At 41.1% G+C, this 15,947-nt stretch overlaps 1 protein-coding gene across 8 annotated transcripts in view; it reads right to left on the bottom strand.

Moving 5' to 3' along the window:
- The window catches only part of BICD1 (BICD cargo adaptor 1), a 203,959-nt gene extending 191,710 nt beyond the window's left edge, over positions 1-12,249 (bottom strand). For 2 of the 8 annotated variants that reach the window (XM_070046519.1, XM_030830418.3), the window contains exon 1: positions 11,451-12,144. In XM_070046519.1, coding sequence (XP_069902620.1) covers positions 11,451-11,663 — 213 coding nt within the window. In that variant the 5' untranslated portion in view covers positions 11,664-12,144. Of the gene's footprint in view, positions 1-8,674; positions 8,887-11,450 lie in introns of all 8 variants that reach the window. The other 6 variants (XR_009565346.1, XR_009565345.2, XM_030830415.3 and 3 more) reach the window with 6 other exon arrangements.
- Positions 12,250-15,947: the final 3,698 nt, after the last annotated feature.

Here is a 15,947-nt window from a genome sequence, read left to right on the forward strand (position 1 = left end):
TGTCCTTACGTCACGTTAGACTAAGGTCTACTAAATGGCTCATATCGTCCAGAATAAGGGACAGAGTAGAAGAAAGTTAAGTAAAGATTATGGTTCAAGGACCCAGGCAAGTCAACACAGTATCTTTTTTAGTAAACTGATTTAATTGGTCAAACAAATGCTTACTTTTAAAACAGGTAGTCTAGTTCAACCTCTTTTCAAAATAACTGTCTTAATTACTTCACCTTTTTCTTCCAGCCTAAATGAATGCAATACCACAGACATCTCTTACACACTCGCTGTGGGGGAGGCAGGGAGAACATGCGACAAATCTCATGAGCTACCAGGTTAATTTGATCTCCTTCTCCCTGAAGGAGGTTACAGTCTCCTTGAACGTACACACATGTGGGGGAAAAAAGGCGTAGGACACGGTCTCCTGTTCTCAAATCCTCCAAAAGTTTCCCCTATCATTCAAGAGTAAAAGCCACAGTCCTGGTAACAATTTAAAAGCTGCTGCATCACTGACACCCATTCCCTTTCTGACCTCATCTACTATTCACACCCCACCCCAACCCCTCCAGCCACGCAGCCTCTTTGCCCGTCCCTCTCAAGGACGCTTTCTCTGATCCCTCCCCACTTCACAGGCCATCTCCCCCCTTTCACGCTCTATTTTTCTCTATAGCATTTAGGACCATCTAACATTCTATTTCACTTATTCATTTTGTTTATTGTCTCCCCTTCCATTCTCCCACAGAATGTAAGCTTCATGAGCATGGATATTCCTGTTGGGTTTTGTCTCTGCTGTATTCTCAGCACCTAGATCTGTGCCTAACACATAGGAGGTATTGAATATATTGTTTTTGTAAGAAAGAATGAGTGAACCTTAGTTAGCTTTATGCAATGACCTACCTGTTCACGATATTTACTTTGGTGTCCATATTTCTAAATCACATTAGCATCACAAATTAAAATGCAACTTAAAAAGTTTTCATTTGGAATTGATCAATGATGACAGTTCTTAGCATTGTCATTTCCTGAAATGTCTTACTATAACCATTGTCTAAAAGTGTAATTGTGGGGCTTCCTTGGTGGCGCAGTGGTTAAGAATCCGCCTTCCAATGCAGGGCACACGGGTTCGATTCCTGGTCAGGGAACTAGATCTCACACACATGCCACAACTAAGGAGCCCACCAGCCGCAACTAAGGAGCACATGTGCCACAACTAAAGGAGCCGGCAAGCCTCAACTAAGGAGCCCCCTTTCCGCAACTAAGACCCAGCGCAACCAAAATAAATAAATAATTTTTTTTAAAAAAGCGTCCTAGTTCTAAATTATTTTAAAATATTAACGAAAGGGGTTTTTGATGTTCAGATCATTAGAATGAGATCATTAAACCATAGTTAATTGTGAATCACCAACAGTAATAACATTTATCAACTTAAAAATATAATCCAAAGGGCCAACAATTTTAAAGCATTTATAATTAGTTTTCAAGTGTGTTATATCCTTTTTTCTCTCCCTCTAGTGGTTGCTTTTTCTTCCTAATTATATTTCCTTGAGGTTTTGAGCTTAAAGGCTCAGCACACATACCAGCATTAGCAGAAAGAATGTCAGATTATGATTTAAAGGAGGGAAAATGGCCATGTAGCCAAAAAGATAATCTGTAAGATGGTGGTGTCTTCAGTTCATCAAAAGAAGCCATGTACAAGATTACACTTATCCTGTCTCCATCTAATTACCTCACATGGAGGTCAACTTCAAAAAATCTCCTAAAACTATCTAGAGAATGGCAATCAGTGAGGCTTATCAACAAAGCACATTCATGTTATAATATAAACCTCTTTCAATTTCAAAAATTGATGGCTAAGAGCTCTTCAGCAGTGGCATTTGATTCCACATTAGTCTGCAGTATGCCAGGAGAAAAACAAAGACCCATCATTCTGAACCTTCTATTTACAGACCCACACCAAACTGCGCAACAAAACATTCTTAAGGAAATTGCTACTGTTACTGTGTACTTCCCATAAATGTAAACAGGTTTCTTTTTTTCATTTCTAAATATAAAGATAGAAACATACCAGATAAATACTACATTTTAGTGTAGTGCTTTTTCTCCATAAAATAATATTTGAAAACAGTAAGCATGTATAACCAAAAGAACAAGTGATAATAACCCCAGAAGTTAAAGATCAATCCATCAAAGCAATTCTTTTCTAATATTCTATTTATGAATTTGTAAAGCTGGCATAAACAACTGCAAACAGAATAGAGCAACAAAACAGACACAACAAAGGAGACAAATAACTTTTAAAGGAAGCTTCAAACAACCCTGAAGGATCGAAAATTATATACTTTTAGCATGCATCTTAATTGTCTAACATAGTTAAGTTTTTCTGTTTTTTTGTTTTCTTTAACATCTTTATTGGAGTATAACTGCTTTACAATGGCGTGTTAGTTTCTGCTTTATAACAAAGTGAATCAGTTATACATATACATATATCCCCATACCTCTTCCCTCTTGCGTCTCCCTCCCTCCCTCCCACCCTCCCTATCCCACCCCTCTAGGTGGTCACAAAGCACCCAGCTGTTCTCCCTGTGCTATGCAGCTGCTTCCCACTAGCTATCTATTTTACATTTTAACATAGTTAAGTTTTTGATGACATTTGTTGGTTTTCTGAAAGGCTTTCCCAAGTGTCTTCATTTATAGAAAACAGAGAAGTAAAACGACTGTGCCATTGAGGTTTACATACCTCATGGCTCATGACTTCCCAGCTTTTCTTACAAACACTTCTATTCCTATGGAGTCATTTACTCCTAGAGTTGGAAGTTTCTAGGAGAGAGGCTCTCAGCCCTAGTTGCACCTATGAGGGAAGTGGGGTTAATATACTGAAGCCCCTCTCCACCTCCAATGACTGTTTGAATTGCCTCAGGGTGGGGTCCAGGCAGCAGTATTTTTATAAATCACCCAGCTGATCCTAATGAGTAATCTGTATTGAAAGTCACCTCTTCAAAAAGAAGACCTCAGAGGGATCTAAGCTCTGCACAAATACTTCTGATGTCCAGTTCCAAAATCTCATGTGAAGAATCTAAAGGCAATACACTACTTTATGGATGGTCATTTTTCAAATGAATGGTGATTTTTTTTTATTTTCCTTTTTTTATTAAGGTATAATTGATTTACAATATTATATTAGTTCTCAGGTGTATAACATAGTGATTCAAAACTTTTACAGATCATACTCCATTTAAAGTTATTATAAAATATTGGCTATATTCCCTGTGCTGCACAATATATTCTTGTAGCTTATTTATTTTATACATAGTAGTTTGTACTTCTTAATCCCTATCCCTGTCTTGCCCCTCCCCATTTCCTTCTCTCCACTAGTAACCACTAGTTTGTACTCTATACCTGTGAGTCTGTTTCTGTTTTGATACATTCATTCATTTATTTTATTTTTTAGATTCCACATATAAATGATAACATTCAGTATCTGTCTTTCTCTGTCTGACTTATTTCACTAAGCATAACACCCTTCAGGTCCATCCATGTTGTTGCAAAAGCAAAATTTCATTCTTTTTTATGGCTGAGTAGTATTCCATTGTACCACATCTTCTTTATATGAATGGTTATTTTTACAGGGCATGGTCACCCACCATTTCCCCTAACAACTACCAACAGAGTTCCACAATCTTTGTACTTGTCCCTCTTCCTAAAAAATCACTTCCCTCAATCTCCACATGACTGGCTCGTTCTCATCATTCAGGTCTGGGCTCAGACGTCACCTCCTGGGAGAGGCTTTTCCTGATCATGCTTTCCCCAGCCAGCCCCCATCTCTTCACTCGTGGCATTTCTCACATCTGACACGCGTGTGTGCTTTCTGACTATCTCCCAGTAAGCTCCATTCAGGCAGCTCCATCTTGTCTGTCTTGCTCAACCTTTTATCTTCAGCAAGCAGCATAGTGTCAACATAGCAGCCACTCAGAAAAACTTTTGAATGAATAAATGTAACAGAACAAGAAGTAATAGACATGCCTCTGATGAAGGCTGTGTTTAAAGAAAAAGAAGTAATGGACAATCTAAAGCAAAAAAAAAAAATTCTGATTGGTTATATAATGTAAAATAGTTGACAATGTAGATTAAAAATATAGGACTAATAAAAATTATGGGTGGTTTTAATTTTCTTCATACCTTTGTATACTTTATTGTCTTCAATAAAAGTAAATTATCTTTACAATTACAACCAAAATAGTATAATAATAAAAATAATTTTTTATGGAAAGTTAAAAACAAAAAAACTCAACTGTCACAGGGCAAAGATGGGCTAACATAATGAGGCCCAACTGCCTGCATCATCCTGGCTTCTCCCCAAGACCCAGGATGGACAGGATGTGGCCACACTGCAGGATCAGCTCTTGCCCGCCCTGGAAACCAGCCACCTATTATGGTGTCCACGTAGGTCTGACACCAGCCAAGTAGACAAGGAATCAAAATCGCTTCCAGTTCACCCATAAAACTTCCCATCTTTTCCCTTGGTATATCACAGGCCTGCCATGGGCCAACCAAACAAATCCCATCAGTTTCTTTCACACACACCTACACTAGTTTTCTCTCTCACAGGGCCACCCAAGCTATCCTGAGGGCAGACCCTGGGCCACCTCCCCACCTCTCCTGGTCTCCAGTGCCGACCACACTCCCTGAGGCTCTCTGGTTTTCTTCCCTAATCAGTCCCATTTGCTTCACACTTGAAACGCCAGTGCCTTAAAAATACAGCCCTGTCCTAGAAATATCTGTATTTTGAAAGGATATACTATTAAATTAAAAATGTCGGGCTTCCCTGGTGGCGCAGTGGTTGAGAGTCCGCCTGCCGATGCAGGGGACGCGGGTTCGTGCCCCGGTCTGGGAGGATCCCACGTGCTGCGGAGCGGCTGGGCCCGTGAGCCATGGCCGCTGAGCCTGTGCGTCCGGAGCCTGTGCTCCGCGGCAGGAGAGGCCACAGCAGTGAGAGGCCCGCATACCGCAAAAAAAAAAAAATGTCACGTTACAGAGTAATACGCACGGCATGAGTCCATTTTTATAAAAACTAAAGAATAAGAACAACAAAGAAGCGTGCATATGGATTCACATGTTTAAAGTTATTTAAAACAAGTATAAGAGAATACGCACCAAAGTATTAGCAATAGAGACAGAACTGGGAGGAGAGGAAGGGGAAACTATTTATTTGTCTATGCTTTTACCCAACTGGGACTGTTGCCACAAATTGTCATAATTACACAATGGTAATTTCTTTTTTTTTTTTTTTGCGGTACGCGGGCCTCTCACTGTTGTGGCCTCTCTCGTTGCAAAGCACAGGCTCCGGACGCGCAGGCTCAGCGGCCATGGCTCACGGGCCCAGCTGCTCCGCGGCATGTGGGATCTTCCCGGACCGGGGCATGAACCCGTGTCCCCTGCATCGGCAGGCGGACTCTCAACCACTGCGCCACCAGGGAAGCCCCACAATGGTAATTGCCCTTTAAAGGGCAATCAAACTCTTGCGGCCAAAAAAAGGAAGAAAAAAGTAAAAGTGGTAACGTACTCTCAAGTATCAGTCAGTGGGAGGTGAGTGACGTTGCTTCCAGCACCCCTAACCCTAGAGGTCTGCAAGGGCTGGTTTTCCTCACTGTGCCAGGCCAGCTTCTTGACCATTGTTTATGAGTTTATACATCTCTCAATTCAGAATGCAAACGGGATTCCCTGGCGGCGCAGTGGTTAAGAATCCGCCTGCCAATGCAGGGGACGTGGGTTCAAGCCCCGGTCCGGGAAGATCCCATATGCCACGGAGCAACTAAGTCCGTGCACCACAACTACTGAGCCTGCACTCTAGAGCCCGCAAGCCACAACTACTGAAGCCCACATGCCTAGAGCCCATACTCCACAACAAGAGAAGCCACCGCAATGAGAAGTCCGCACACCGCAAGGAAGAGTAGCCCCCGGTCACCACAACTTAAAGTCCGCGCACAGCAACGAAAACCCAACAGAGCCATAAATAAATAAATAAATAAATAAAAGAAAAAAGAATGCAAACAAACTGTGAAAACATCATTAAACTGTTCATATATTCCATATTCTGGAAATTAGGTTTGAATAAAATGACAACCAATTGCACAAATTATTCATTTGTCTTATTAAACTGAGAGTTGAGTATTTTATCATGCAACTTATTCCTCCCCTTAAAAGAAAACATGAACTTAAAAACCTCATATAACTCAGGCATCAACTTTACCCTCTGAAACTGCTCTTTCCCCCTAGAACCTTCCTTTGTGAATGGAACCACCTTCTAATTCATCCTGATATTCTCAAATCTACTCTCTTCCTCACATTCCACACCCAGTCACATCCAACACCGCATTCCACCCTACACCTCCTAAACAGCCCTCAGGTTTGTCCTCCCCTCACTACCCCTACTGTCTCTGCACAGCTCCAATCCACCCTCTACGACCAATACCATGACCTTTTAACTGCATGTTGACTGAGGTGTTTGAGCATGTCAGGGTAGTAAGGTGCAAAGAAAGTGGGCTTCTTCCTGAACCAGGTTTCACCACTTAGCTTTGTGGCCTTGAGAAGGACCCATAGCCTCTCTAAGACCAAGTTTTCTCTTCTGTATGATGCAAGCCATATCTACCTTGTAGAAGGATTGCTATAAGAATTACCGATAAGGCATACAAAGTGCCTAGTCCTAAATGGGGCTGTATACATAGTTCAATGCTTTATTACTTTAATTATTTTCTTATCTGTAAAAAAAGGCAATAAGCCTCTGAGTTACTTTGAAGATTAAACGATAAAATGTAAGGCACCAAACACAGTTACTGTTTCCTTTCATTTCCTTTTAATGGTTCCCCATCCCTAAGACAAAATACGGCCACTGCCACTTTCCCAATTTCATCTCCTGCTACTTCTCCTTTAGCATAATGAATTTTTTTTGTATGTTTTTTTTTTGGCCATGCCATGCGGCATGCAGGATCTTCCCCGACCAGGGATCAAACCTGTGTCCCCTGCATTAGGGAGCACAAAGTCTTAATCACTGGAGAGCCAGGGAAGTCTAGCATAATGAATTAGGTGCACAGTCAGACTATGCACCGCTTCATGCCCTTCTCTTCTTCAAAGCCATGTTTACAAGTAAAATCTTAGGTGTAAGAAAGTCTTTTCTATATATTTCAACATGCAAGTTAATTATCATATTTTCAAATTTGGAATGCAATATCCATAAAGTACAAGTGTATTTATTGGGAAGATAGGGAAGAATATTTGTAAGCATAAAATTCTGAAAAAAATCTTCAAACCATGGCTGCTGTACATGTTCATGCAAATATGATTAATGTGATGAGAGATTATAAAATCTTGCTAAATGGTATCTGAGAAATAACTTTGCCAGGGATGAAACCTTGAGTTGAAATAAAAAGGAAAAATGGTACAAGTTAGAGAAACTGGGTCAAAAAAAAATATGATTAAAGTGATTATGCTTGTTTGTTGAGGTTGCTTATAAACACTTTCCAAAAGTATATGTCCATATACTTTAGATGTTTTAATTAATTTGATAATAAATGTGATAAGTATAACATGTCTTCTTTAAAAACAACAAGAGATAAAAATACTAGCTTAGATAGATAAATTCAATGTTAACTTTCTCTATGTTTATTCATAGACTGGAAAAGAAATATGGGGGGGGTTCCTCATATGATTTTATGATTTAGAATTTACAAAGAGAAGAGAAACTAACAATCTTTCTAAGCATAAGAGGAAAAAAATTAGTTCTGTTTAAAGATGAATTCAGGTAAATGGCTTTTGTCAGGTCCCTAATGTGACAATCTCTAAAAGTATGTAAGTTCAGTGTTTATTTCTTGAATGATTTAACTATAGTCCTGAAAAAGCATCAAGTTGGCTCTAAGACGAAAAGCTGCTCTGTGTCCACAAAGTTGCTTCCTCAGCAGCTGGTGTCTATCCTTAGTATCAGGTTGAGAAAATGAGCAAGGAAATGAGTTGAAGATTCTTAGTAGACAGTCCACTGTATCCCAGCTGCAAAACTTTTCTAAAGTTGTCACATGGATGTGTTTTCTAAAATGTTACCAGGAATGCTGAATCATTTCTTTCTAAGGGGATCTTTTAAAACTTTACTACATTCTAAATTTAAAACATTTTTAAAACAAAAAACAAAACAAAAACCTTAAATTCTAGGGTTTTTTTTTTAATGAATGTTTATTTTTAAGTTTCAAATTATCGTAGAGAAGACTCTTCTTCAAACACTATTTTGGCTTGGGTGACAGGCACAGTGCTGATTTACACATATCCCAAACATACAATCAGCCAGGCCCTGAACATAACTGGGCATGGGTGCCCCCCAGGCCACTGAAAAGCAAGCATTATTCATGAAATCATAAAGCCGTGATTAAATATTCTAGTGGACATGTGCTTTGTCCAGCTCCCCAAAGATAATGAAAAGGAGAACATTATGATGATCTCAGAAGTCATTCTTTTCACATCATTAGTACTTTCCTTTCAAGTGTGTTCTTTCAGAATTACAGTAGTCATGTAGGCACCGGGCAGAGCCCTAATGATATGAGGCCAAGCCAAAGAGCAATCCAGACTTAGGGAAGAAAATAACTAGAAAAAAATTAATGAATTCATCATCTTGATTCTACACATCTTCAGCAATACTGCTCACCTGCATTATTGTCAGAGCTGTATACAGCCTGGGAAGGAGGGCAGCAGCATTGCTGGGTGCTGACTCTTGAAAACAACATGACCTTAGAGACAGCCGTGTCGCGACACTGCAAATTACTAACGTCCAGCTTGGACTTAGCACAGTATTTTTCTGTTGACATTCCCATAAACTGGTCCAATTACTTTTAAATGAATCATATCTGTTGAAACAGCCTGGAAATAAACCAAAGATTTTATACTTGGTTTTATAGTATAGAGCAAGAACATCACTTCCTATATATACCTGCAAATGAACAAAACTTCCTTTTGAAAAATCAGAGCGCTAACAAAACGCGTTTTTCAAAAATGGCTTCTATATGCTATCATCACTGCAATATCTTAGTTCGCACAATTATTTTGGATTTACTTTTCAAACAGGAAACATTACTGAGACTGATTTAGCTCATTTAAATAATACTCCCAACTAAAGTATACATCATGTTTAAAGGATCAAAATCACAGGTCTCACTATCAAATAATCAATATAATGATTTTTTTATTACCTTAAAATACATTTTTATATAATAGTATAAGCCAGTTCATTGAGAACATAAAATTAAATTATATTTATGCCAAATGCAACTCAAAATACATATGTAAACAAGTATCATCTGGCGAAAATAATCCTGATAAACTTTTATTAACCTCCTGCTGTACAGAACAAAATACACCTCACTGTTTTACAGAAAAAAATTATAATTGGTATTTGCATTATTCTCTATTAAGAAAACACTGTTACACCATTCTTACGAAACATTTTTTGTCATTTTTCCTATTACTGCTGATGAAAGTAATACACGTAGTGTTTAATACTAATCACTTCCTATACTCCTCAATTTTCTTAGTCTTTCTCCGACACTAACCAATATGCACTAGTGAATGCTTGATAAAGTATATCTTCTTCCAGTATAAATTTATTCTTTCATAAAATACTTATTGTATGCTCACTATGTGCTGGGCTTTGTGTTAAAGACTTTGGATGCAATATAAATTAAGACAGATTCCTTGCCTTAAGAGCTCATGGTCTAGTGAAGGCAAAAGACAATTGCATTAAGGTTTACTATGCACGATGAATACAATGACACAGAAAAACCCTAGTAGGGTTGTTTGAATCAAGCAGTAAGGACAGTTAACAGTTAAAGTCCATTTCATTAAATTAAGTCTACCATCTTTATCAAGGAGGTGGTAGCTAACACTGCCTGGTTTACACTTCCTTGTCTTGGTAAAGCAGTGTTGATAAGTGTAGACAACATCAAAACATCTCTGAAAATTACCATCACCTTCCTGACTTCACAAGGTTTAGCATCACTGAATTCAAACATACCAGCTTAAGACCTAATCTAAGTTGGAAAATACCATTAAGTCCAGCTGTAGTTAATAGACGTGTACATGGTAAAACAAAACAAAACAACAACAAAATGAACTAGAAAGGTACAGCCTAACGCACAAAAAATCAGATTTCTAATTGGGGTTTTCACCATATGTTTATGTTCTGGCATCTAGGCATCAGAATAAAAATAAGACATACCTGAAACTATAAATGCTTACCATATTATGTACTAAATTAGAAGGCAAATTGATTAGATCTGTCATAAATCATGTTTTTTAAATGTAATAACACAAGACACCCCTTGAAAAACTGTTTAAGTACATTATAAGAATAAAAACGTGTATAGAGCAAATTAGAAATAATATTTTAAATGCCAATATGCACCTAAAAATAAAGACATGCCACATAGAAAAGCGGTGTGTACATTTACATTTATGCTACCCATAGTACCCCAGGAACTGGGTAAAAGAGACTGAGTTCCTTCAACAATATGTATATTCTTCTAAATTTTTGATATTCACTACTTATTTTCTTCTAATACATTAGCCAGTCTTTAAAAGAAGCCAAATACCAAAAGATCAAAGAGGACAAGTGTTATATATACATGGCCAATTTGTGACATTCTGGCTTTATACATACAGTCATTTCAAACAGAAGAGCCTTACGTGAAATGCACGGCTGCCCACGCATCTGATATATACCATTCTTTCACACCATTTGTAGGGGAATTAAATTTTCCCTGTTCAGGGTGACCTTTTAAGACTTTGGGCATGGCCCACCCTCACTCAGAGGTGAAATCAAGGCAGCAGCAACACCCAGCAGTAGAGTTGTTTTTCTCCTGCTGCCGGACGACAAGAATAACTAAAGACAAGGAGAATGAAGATTGCTCAAGTCTTTGTCAAATGGGATTGGCAAGGAGTTCTCCTAATGACAGTTCCCAATCTCATCAAGGAGTGGTTATGTTCAGCAGAAGGCTGAGGTACCATAGGTTCTACAACCTGAAACCGTGGGTCCTCAAAACAAACCCACTCATCGACTTTGTGGATTATGGGATTGTTACTGAAACCTGGACGTGATATAACAGCAGTTTTGAGAAGTTTGATTTACGCATTCCAGCCCAGCTGAATGTCGCCTTAGAGTGCTGAGGCTTGAGGACTCTTATGAATCTCCCTCCCGCACAGCCTGAACAGCCATCGCCTCCCAAATTCCAGCTTATACATTCATTTCCTGGGCAAATTCTCTCTTGGGGGTAAAACAATGAACTTTCAATCTTCTCTTATCTACAAAGAGCTCTAAGACGAAGAAACAGTCCTTTCAATAGCATCCTTTCCGACTTCTTTATAAATGATGAGTGGGAGTTGAGGGAGGGGGACCGGGCCGAGCAAGGAAGAGGTGACAGGCAACTCACCTCTTTCAGCTGCTCCAGCTCCTGTCTGAGGCTGTCATACTCAGCCTCCAGCTCGTCATACTGCTGTTTGAGGGTCAGCTTCTCTTCCAGTACCACCAGCCCGTACTCGGCCGCCTGGATCTTCTCGTGGGTCGTCTCCGTGAGCTCCTTGGTCAGCCTCTCTATCTCGGTCTTATAATGGTCCACGGTCTGCAATACCTCTTCCGCGGCCATAGCCCCGGCGGATGGAGGCAGGAGGGGGTAACGGGGTGTGGGAGATGGATGCAAAGCAGGCGGGGGAAGGGAAAAGGAACTAAGGAGGGAAGGATGAAAATGGAAAAGAAACGTGTAGCTGGATGTACGAGCAGAGCAATGCCCCGGTTGCCCCTCCGGCAGCCGCGGCTACACCGCCTGAGAAACCGGCGAGAAATGCAACATGGAGAATGCAGGGGAGAGGATCAGGGGCGAGGCGGCAGCTGCTGCGGCATGTGTCCTCCGGGCCGGCCCCTGCGTGCGGTCAACAGCCGTGCGGCATGGCCAGGCTGCGGCGGCCGGAGGCTGCGAGGGGCTCCGATTCTGCTTATTCAGAGACGCACAGCCGCCATGTCTCCGGGCAGCGTCACTGCAGTCTCCTCGGGCCCCGCGCTCCGGCTCGCCGCGCCCGCCCGCTCCACCTGCTCCGTCCGGCCGCGCTGCAGCGGGTGCGGAATGATGCAGCGTCGGCCCTCTCCCTCCCTCCGCGCCTGGCCGGGGCTCCGAACGGGGGGCGGGGAGGCGGACGGAGTCGGCGCGGGGGGAGGGGCAGGGACCAGACGGAAACCTCCGGAGGCGCCTCCCGCCGGGCGGCACCGCGGGTGCGCGGGACCGATGCCTAGTCGGCCGGACGCGCGCGGGGAGGGACCCCCAGCCAGGCCTGGCCCGGCCCGCCCTGCTCGCCGCCGGCAGGAATTCCTCCCAGGGCTTTGCCCTGGTGGGCGTCGAAGCCCCGGAGAATGGCTTAGGCGCCCGGCTCTCTCACTACGACGTGAGCCCAAGCTCAGGAAGCTGCCTGGAATCGGCGCCTTGCTCAAAGAGAGGCAAACAGTAACTAACGCGCTCGGGGCCCGCGCATCCTCCTTCTCACCCCCTGGGCTCGCGGCATCCTTCCCTGGCCTTCTGCACCCAAACGCTGTGCTTCCAAAGCCTTCCAGACGCCCCCGCGCAACGCTCCCGCTTCCGCCCCTTCCGCCTCCTTCCTCTTCCCATCTCTCCCCTCCTTTCCCTACATGGCCTGGTTCACCTCACGCTCTCTCCAAATAACCGTATTACAGGACAGTCTTTGCTAAAGATTGCTTGCCCTCACCCAAGCTTTCTGTGCCCAGCTTATCACAACATCACTACTCAGAAAAAGATCTCTATAATGCATGCACCCAGAAGCCTCTGGGTACAATTATTTCTTGCCCCAGTAGTTCTATTATATGGATTCTTCAATAAAGGAAAACTGCATGAGATTCCCTCTATACAGTATCAACAGTACCCTACAATAAATATTCTTAAAATAATAAGAGCTAATAGTTCTGGAGCCCACGTGCTAAGCTTTCTTCGAAGTATGGTACATGAAATTTCTCCCATCCTAACAGCAACTCTTTGAGGTAGGAACCATTATCCTCAATTTACAGGTGGTGAAAGAAAGGCACAGGAAAGTTGAGCGATTTGCCCAAAGTCAGGCAACTCTTAACTGGTGAAGCCAAAATTTAACCGTAACTCCACAGCCATAACCTGAAACATTATGTTGGCTTCACCTTCACTCATTACTAAAACAAAACCAATAACTACATATTATATGCTCGTAAAATGACCACTTTAATCAATGCAAAGAGTGATGATGAAGAGTCACAAAAGGAGATGAAGGCAAAGTCAGAATGAAAGAGGGTAAGGAAGAAGAGATGAGAATAGAGAACAACCAAGAAGAAAGGAAGCAATAGGAGCAGAAAAAGAACTATTTCTGTGTAACTCGTAGGCTGTGGGATCAATAGATCAAGGATCTGACCAGTTCCTTCCCTGTCTCCTGGTGGCACTTGTCACAGAGCTGTTTCTCAGTGTCCAAGAGGTGTTCAAACACATACACACACACACACACACACACACACACACACACACGCGCTCTTTCTGAGTTAGAATGCAGGACTCTCCCATTGCTGTGCCCAGGGTAAAGAAAAAAAAAAAAAGCAATGGTTGATGGTGTGGAAGAGCAAATGACAGTGTCCTTACAAAGCCTTGACTAATAGGTTCTCTGGATGTGATTTTCACTGTCTCTGAAAACGTACAAAAAAAGATTCCTTCCACATGCTCACAATTACAACAGAATATTCTCTTGTGATTGATCAAAAAAAGAGAGAGGGAAGGGAAGGGAAGGGAAGGGAAAGGGGGAAAGGAAGAAAGAAAACACTTGAAACTTTGGACCACCGTGAATTCCATTCCACCTGTGCAGGCTTGTTCTCATTGCAGTTGAGACGCCCCTCCCCACCCCTGTGTGCTCCTATAGTGCCCATTCTCTGTCACAATGATGAATGACCATGAACTGCTGAAGAGAGAGGAAGCCTGTAATTGCAGTTAGCTAAAACTGTCTTCTTCCCAGGATGCCCTGGCGGTCCCTCACTCCACAAAGTATAAGCACAGCCCTTCAAAGGGGTCATAACACTTGGAGTAGATTGCTTGTGTCTCCCCTTCCTTTGGATAGAACTAAGAATGGAGTTTTCTTCTGTGACTTTTCTTTTTCTGAGTTTCTATTGCCACCCATTCCCTATGCTCCATCCTGCCCCATTTTTCTGACTGATATATTTTTGTTAATATATTCAGCCTGACTTCATTCAGACATGTACACTATTTTAATACTTTAAGATTTTGTTTATTACAACTTTGATCCTTTCTATGTTCATATTAAACTTGAAAAAAAGTAAACGTTTCCTTATACATCATACTCTTCCAGTACTTCACAGTTATATTTCTCTCTTTCTTCCTATATATGTCATACATATCATATATACACACATACATATATATGTGTATATAAATCAATGACAAGTATCTAGAAAATAATTTCTTAAATCATTCCTAGAAGCAGGGTTCCTTCATATTTCTTTATCCTAGCAGCCTCCAATCATTTATGCAACATTCTAACAAATATTTAGGAAAAAATTGTATTGCTGTGGTCTAGCACCTCAAACCAACTTTTCACCAACTTTGTCAGCATGAATATTGCTTTCTCTTGCTCTCATTCATTCATTAAACCAATGTTTAGGCGTTGATTTCACTAGGCGTTGTGAAATCAATGACCAATAAGATGTCAGTGCTCAAGGGTCCCTGACTCATGGAGCTTATGTTCTGGGAGGGACAGACAATAACATGAATAAAAAACAGACAGCAACAACAAAAAAGACAAATTAATACAATAATTCCAAATTGTGACATTGACAGGCAGGTTACAGCATAGTGGTTAAGAGCACAAGCTTAGTCTGCTTGGGTCAAATCCCAATTCACCACTTATTAGTTGTGTGTGCCTCAGTTGCCTCATCCTTCTTTTTTTTTTTTTAATTTATTTATTTTTGGCTGCACTGGGTCTTAGTTGCAGCATGCAGCATTTTTTTTTTTTTTTAGTTGCAGCATGTGGGTTCTTAGTTGCAGCATGTGGACTCTTAGTTGCAGCATGCATGTGGGATCTAGTTCCCCAACTAGGGACCAGGGATCGAACCTGGGCCCCCTGCATTGGGAGCATGGAGTCTTACCCACTGGACCACCAGTTGCCTCATCCTTAAAGAAGGGCTAATAATTTAATCTACAAATGAGATTGTTGTGAATAGAATAGTATTTAACACCTAATAAGCAGCATCTGTGTGTTTGTTTTTTAATTTTTTTAAAGAAAAATAAGGATAAAATTGAGGTAGAAAAAAGAAATAACAGGATAATCAATGGAGATCTCTCTGAAGAAGCGATTTTATACTAGTATCTAAGGAACATGGACGAATCGGATATGCAAAATGTAGAGGAATTGCTTTCTAAGGAGCGGAAACAGCATATGTAAAAACCTAAGGCAGAGAAGAGCTTGGTGAGTGCAGAGAATAAAAATCAGAGGCGGAGGCTGATTAAGCAAAAGGGAGATGGCCTAAGACTACATTAGAGAGATAGGCAACACTGGAGACACACTCAGATACTGTGCCTACCTTGCAGGTTAGAATAGGGAATTTGGCTGTTGCACACCTGAAACTAATATAATGTTATATGTCAATTATATCTCAATTTAAAAGAAAAAGAATCTGGTCTTTCAAAGTGCAAACAATCACAGAGTAAAAAACTTTTCAAGGGAAATGAGTTTCACAACACACAGAAACAAGAGGAGACAAGATACTTCTGTGTAGCTTCTCAGCATGTACTAGAAAAATCTTTAAATAGCCCTACTAACTGAATCAGGCTTAAAGTCAGAAGAGCTGATAGGTCATGTGTTGTGATTTTGAGCCTCCCAGAAAGGACTTTTTAAATCCT

The sequence above is a fragment of the Globicephala melas genome, chromosome 10, assembly GCF_963455315.2.
Source record: "Globicephala melas chromosome 10, mGloMel1.2, whole genome shotgun sequence".
In the NCBI taxonomy this organism is placed as follows: Eukaryota; Metazoa; Chordata; class Mammalia; order Artiodactyla; family Delphinidae; genus Globicephala; species Globicephala melas.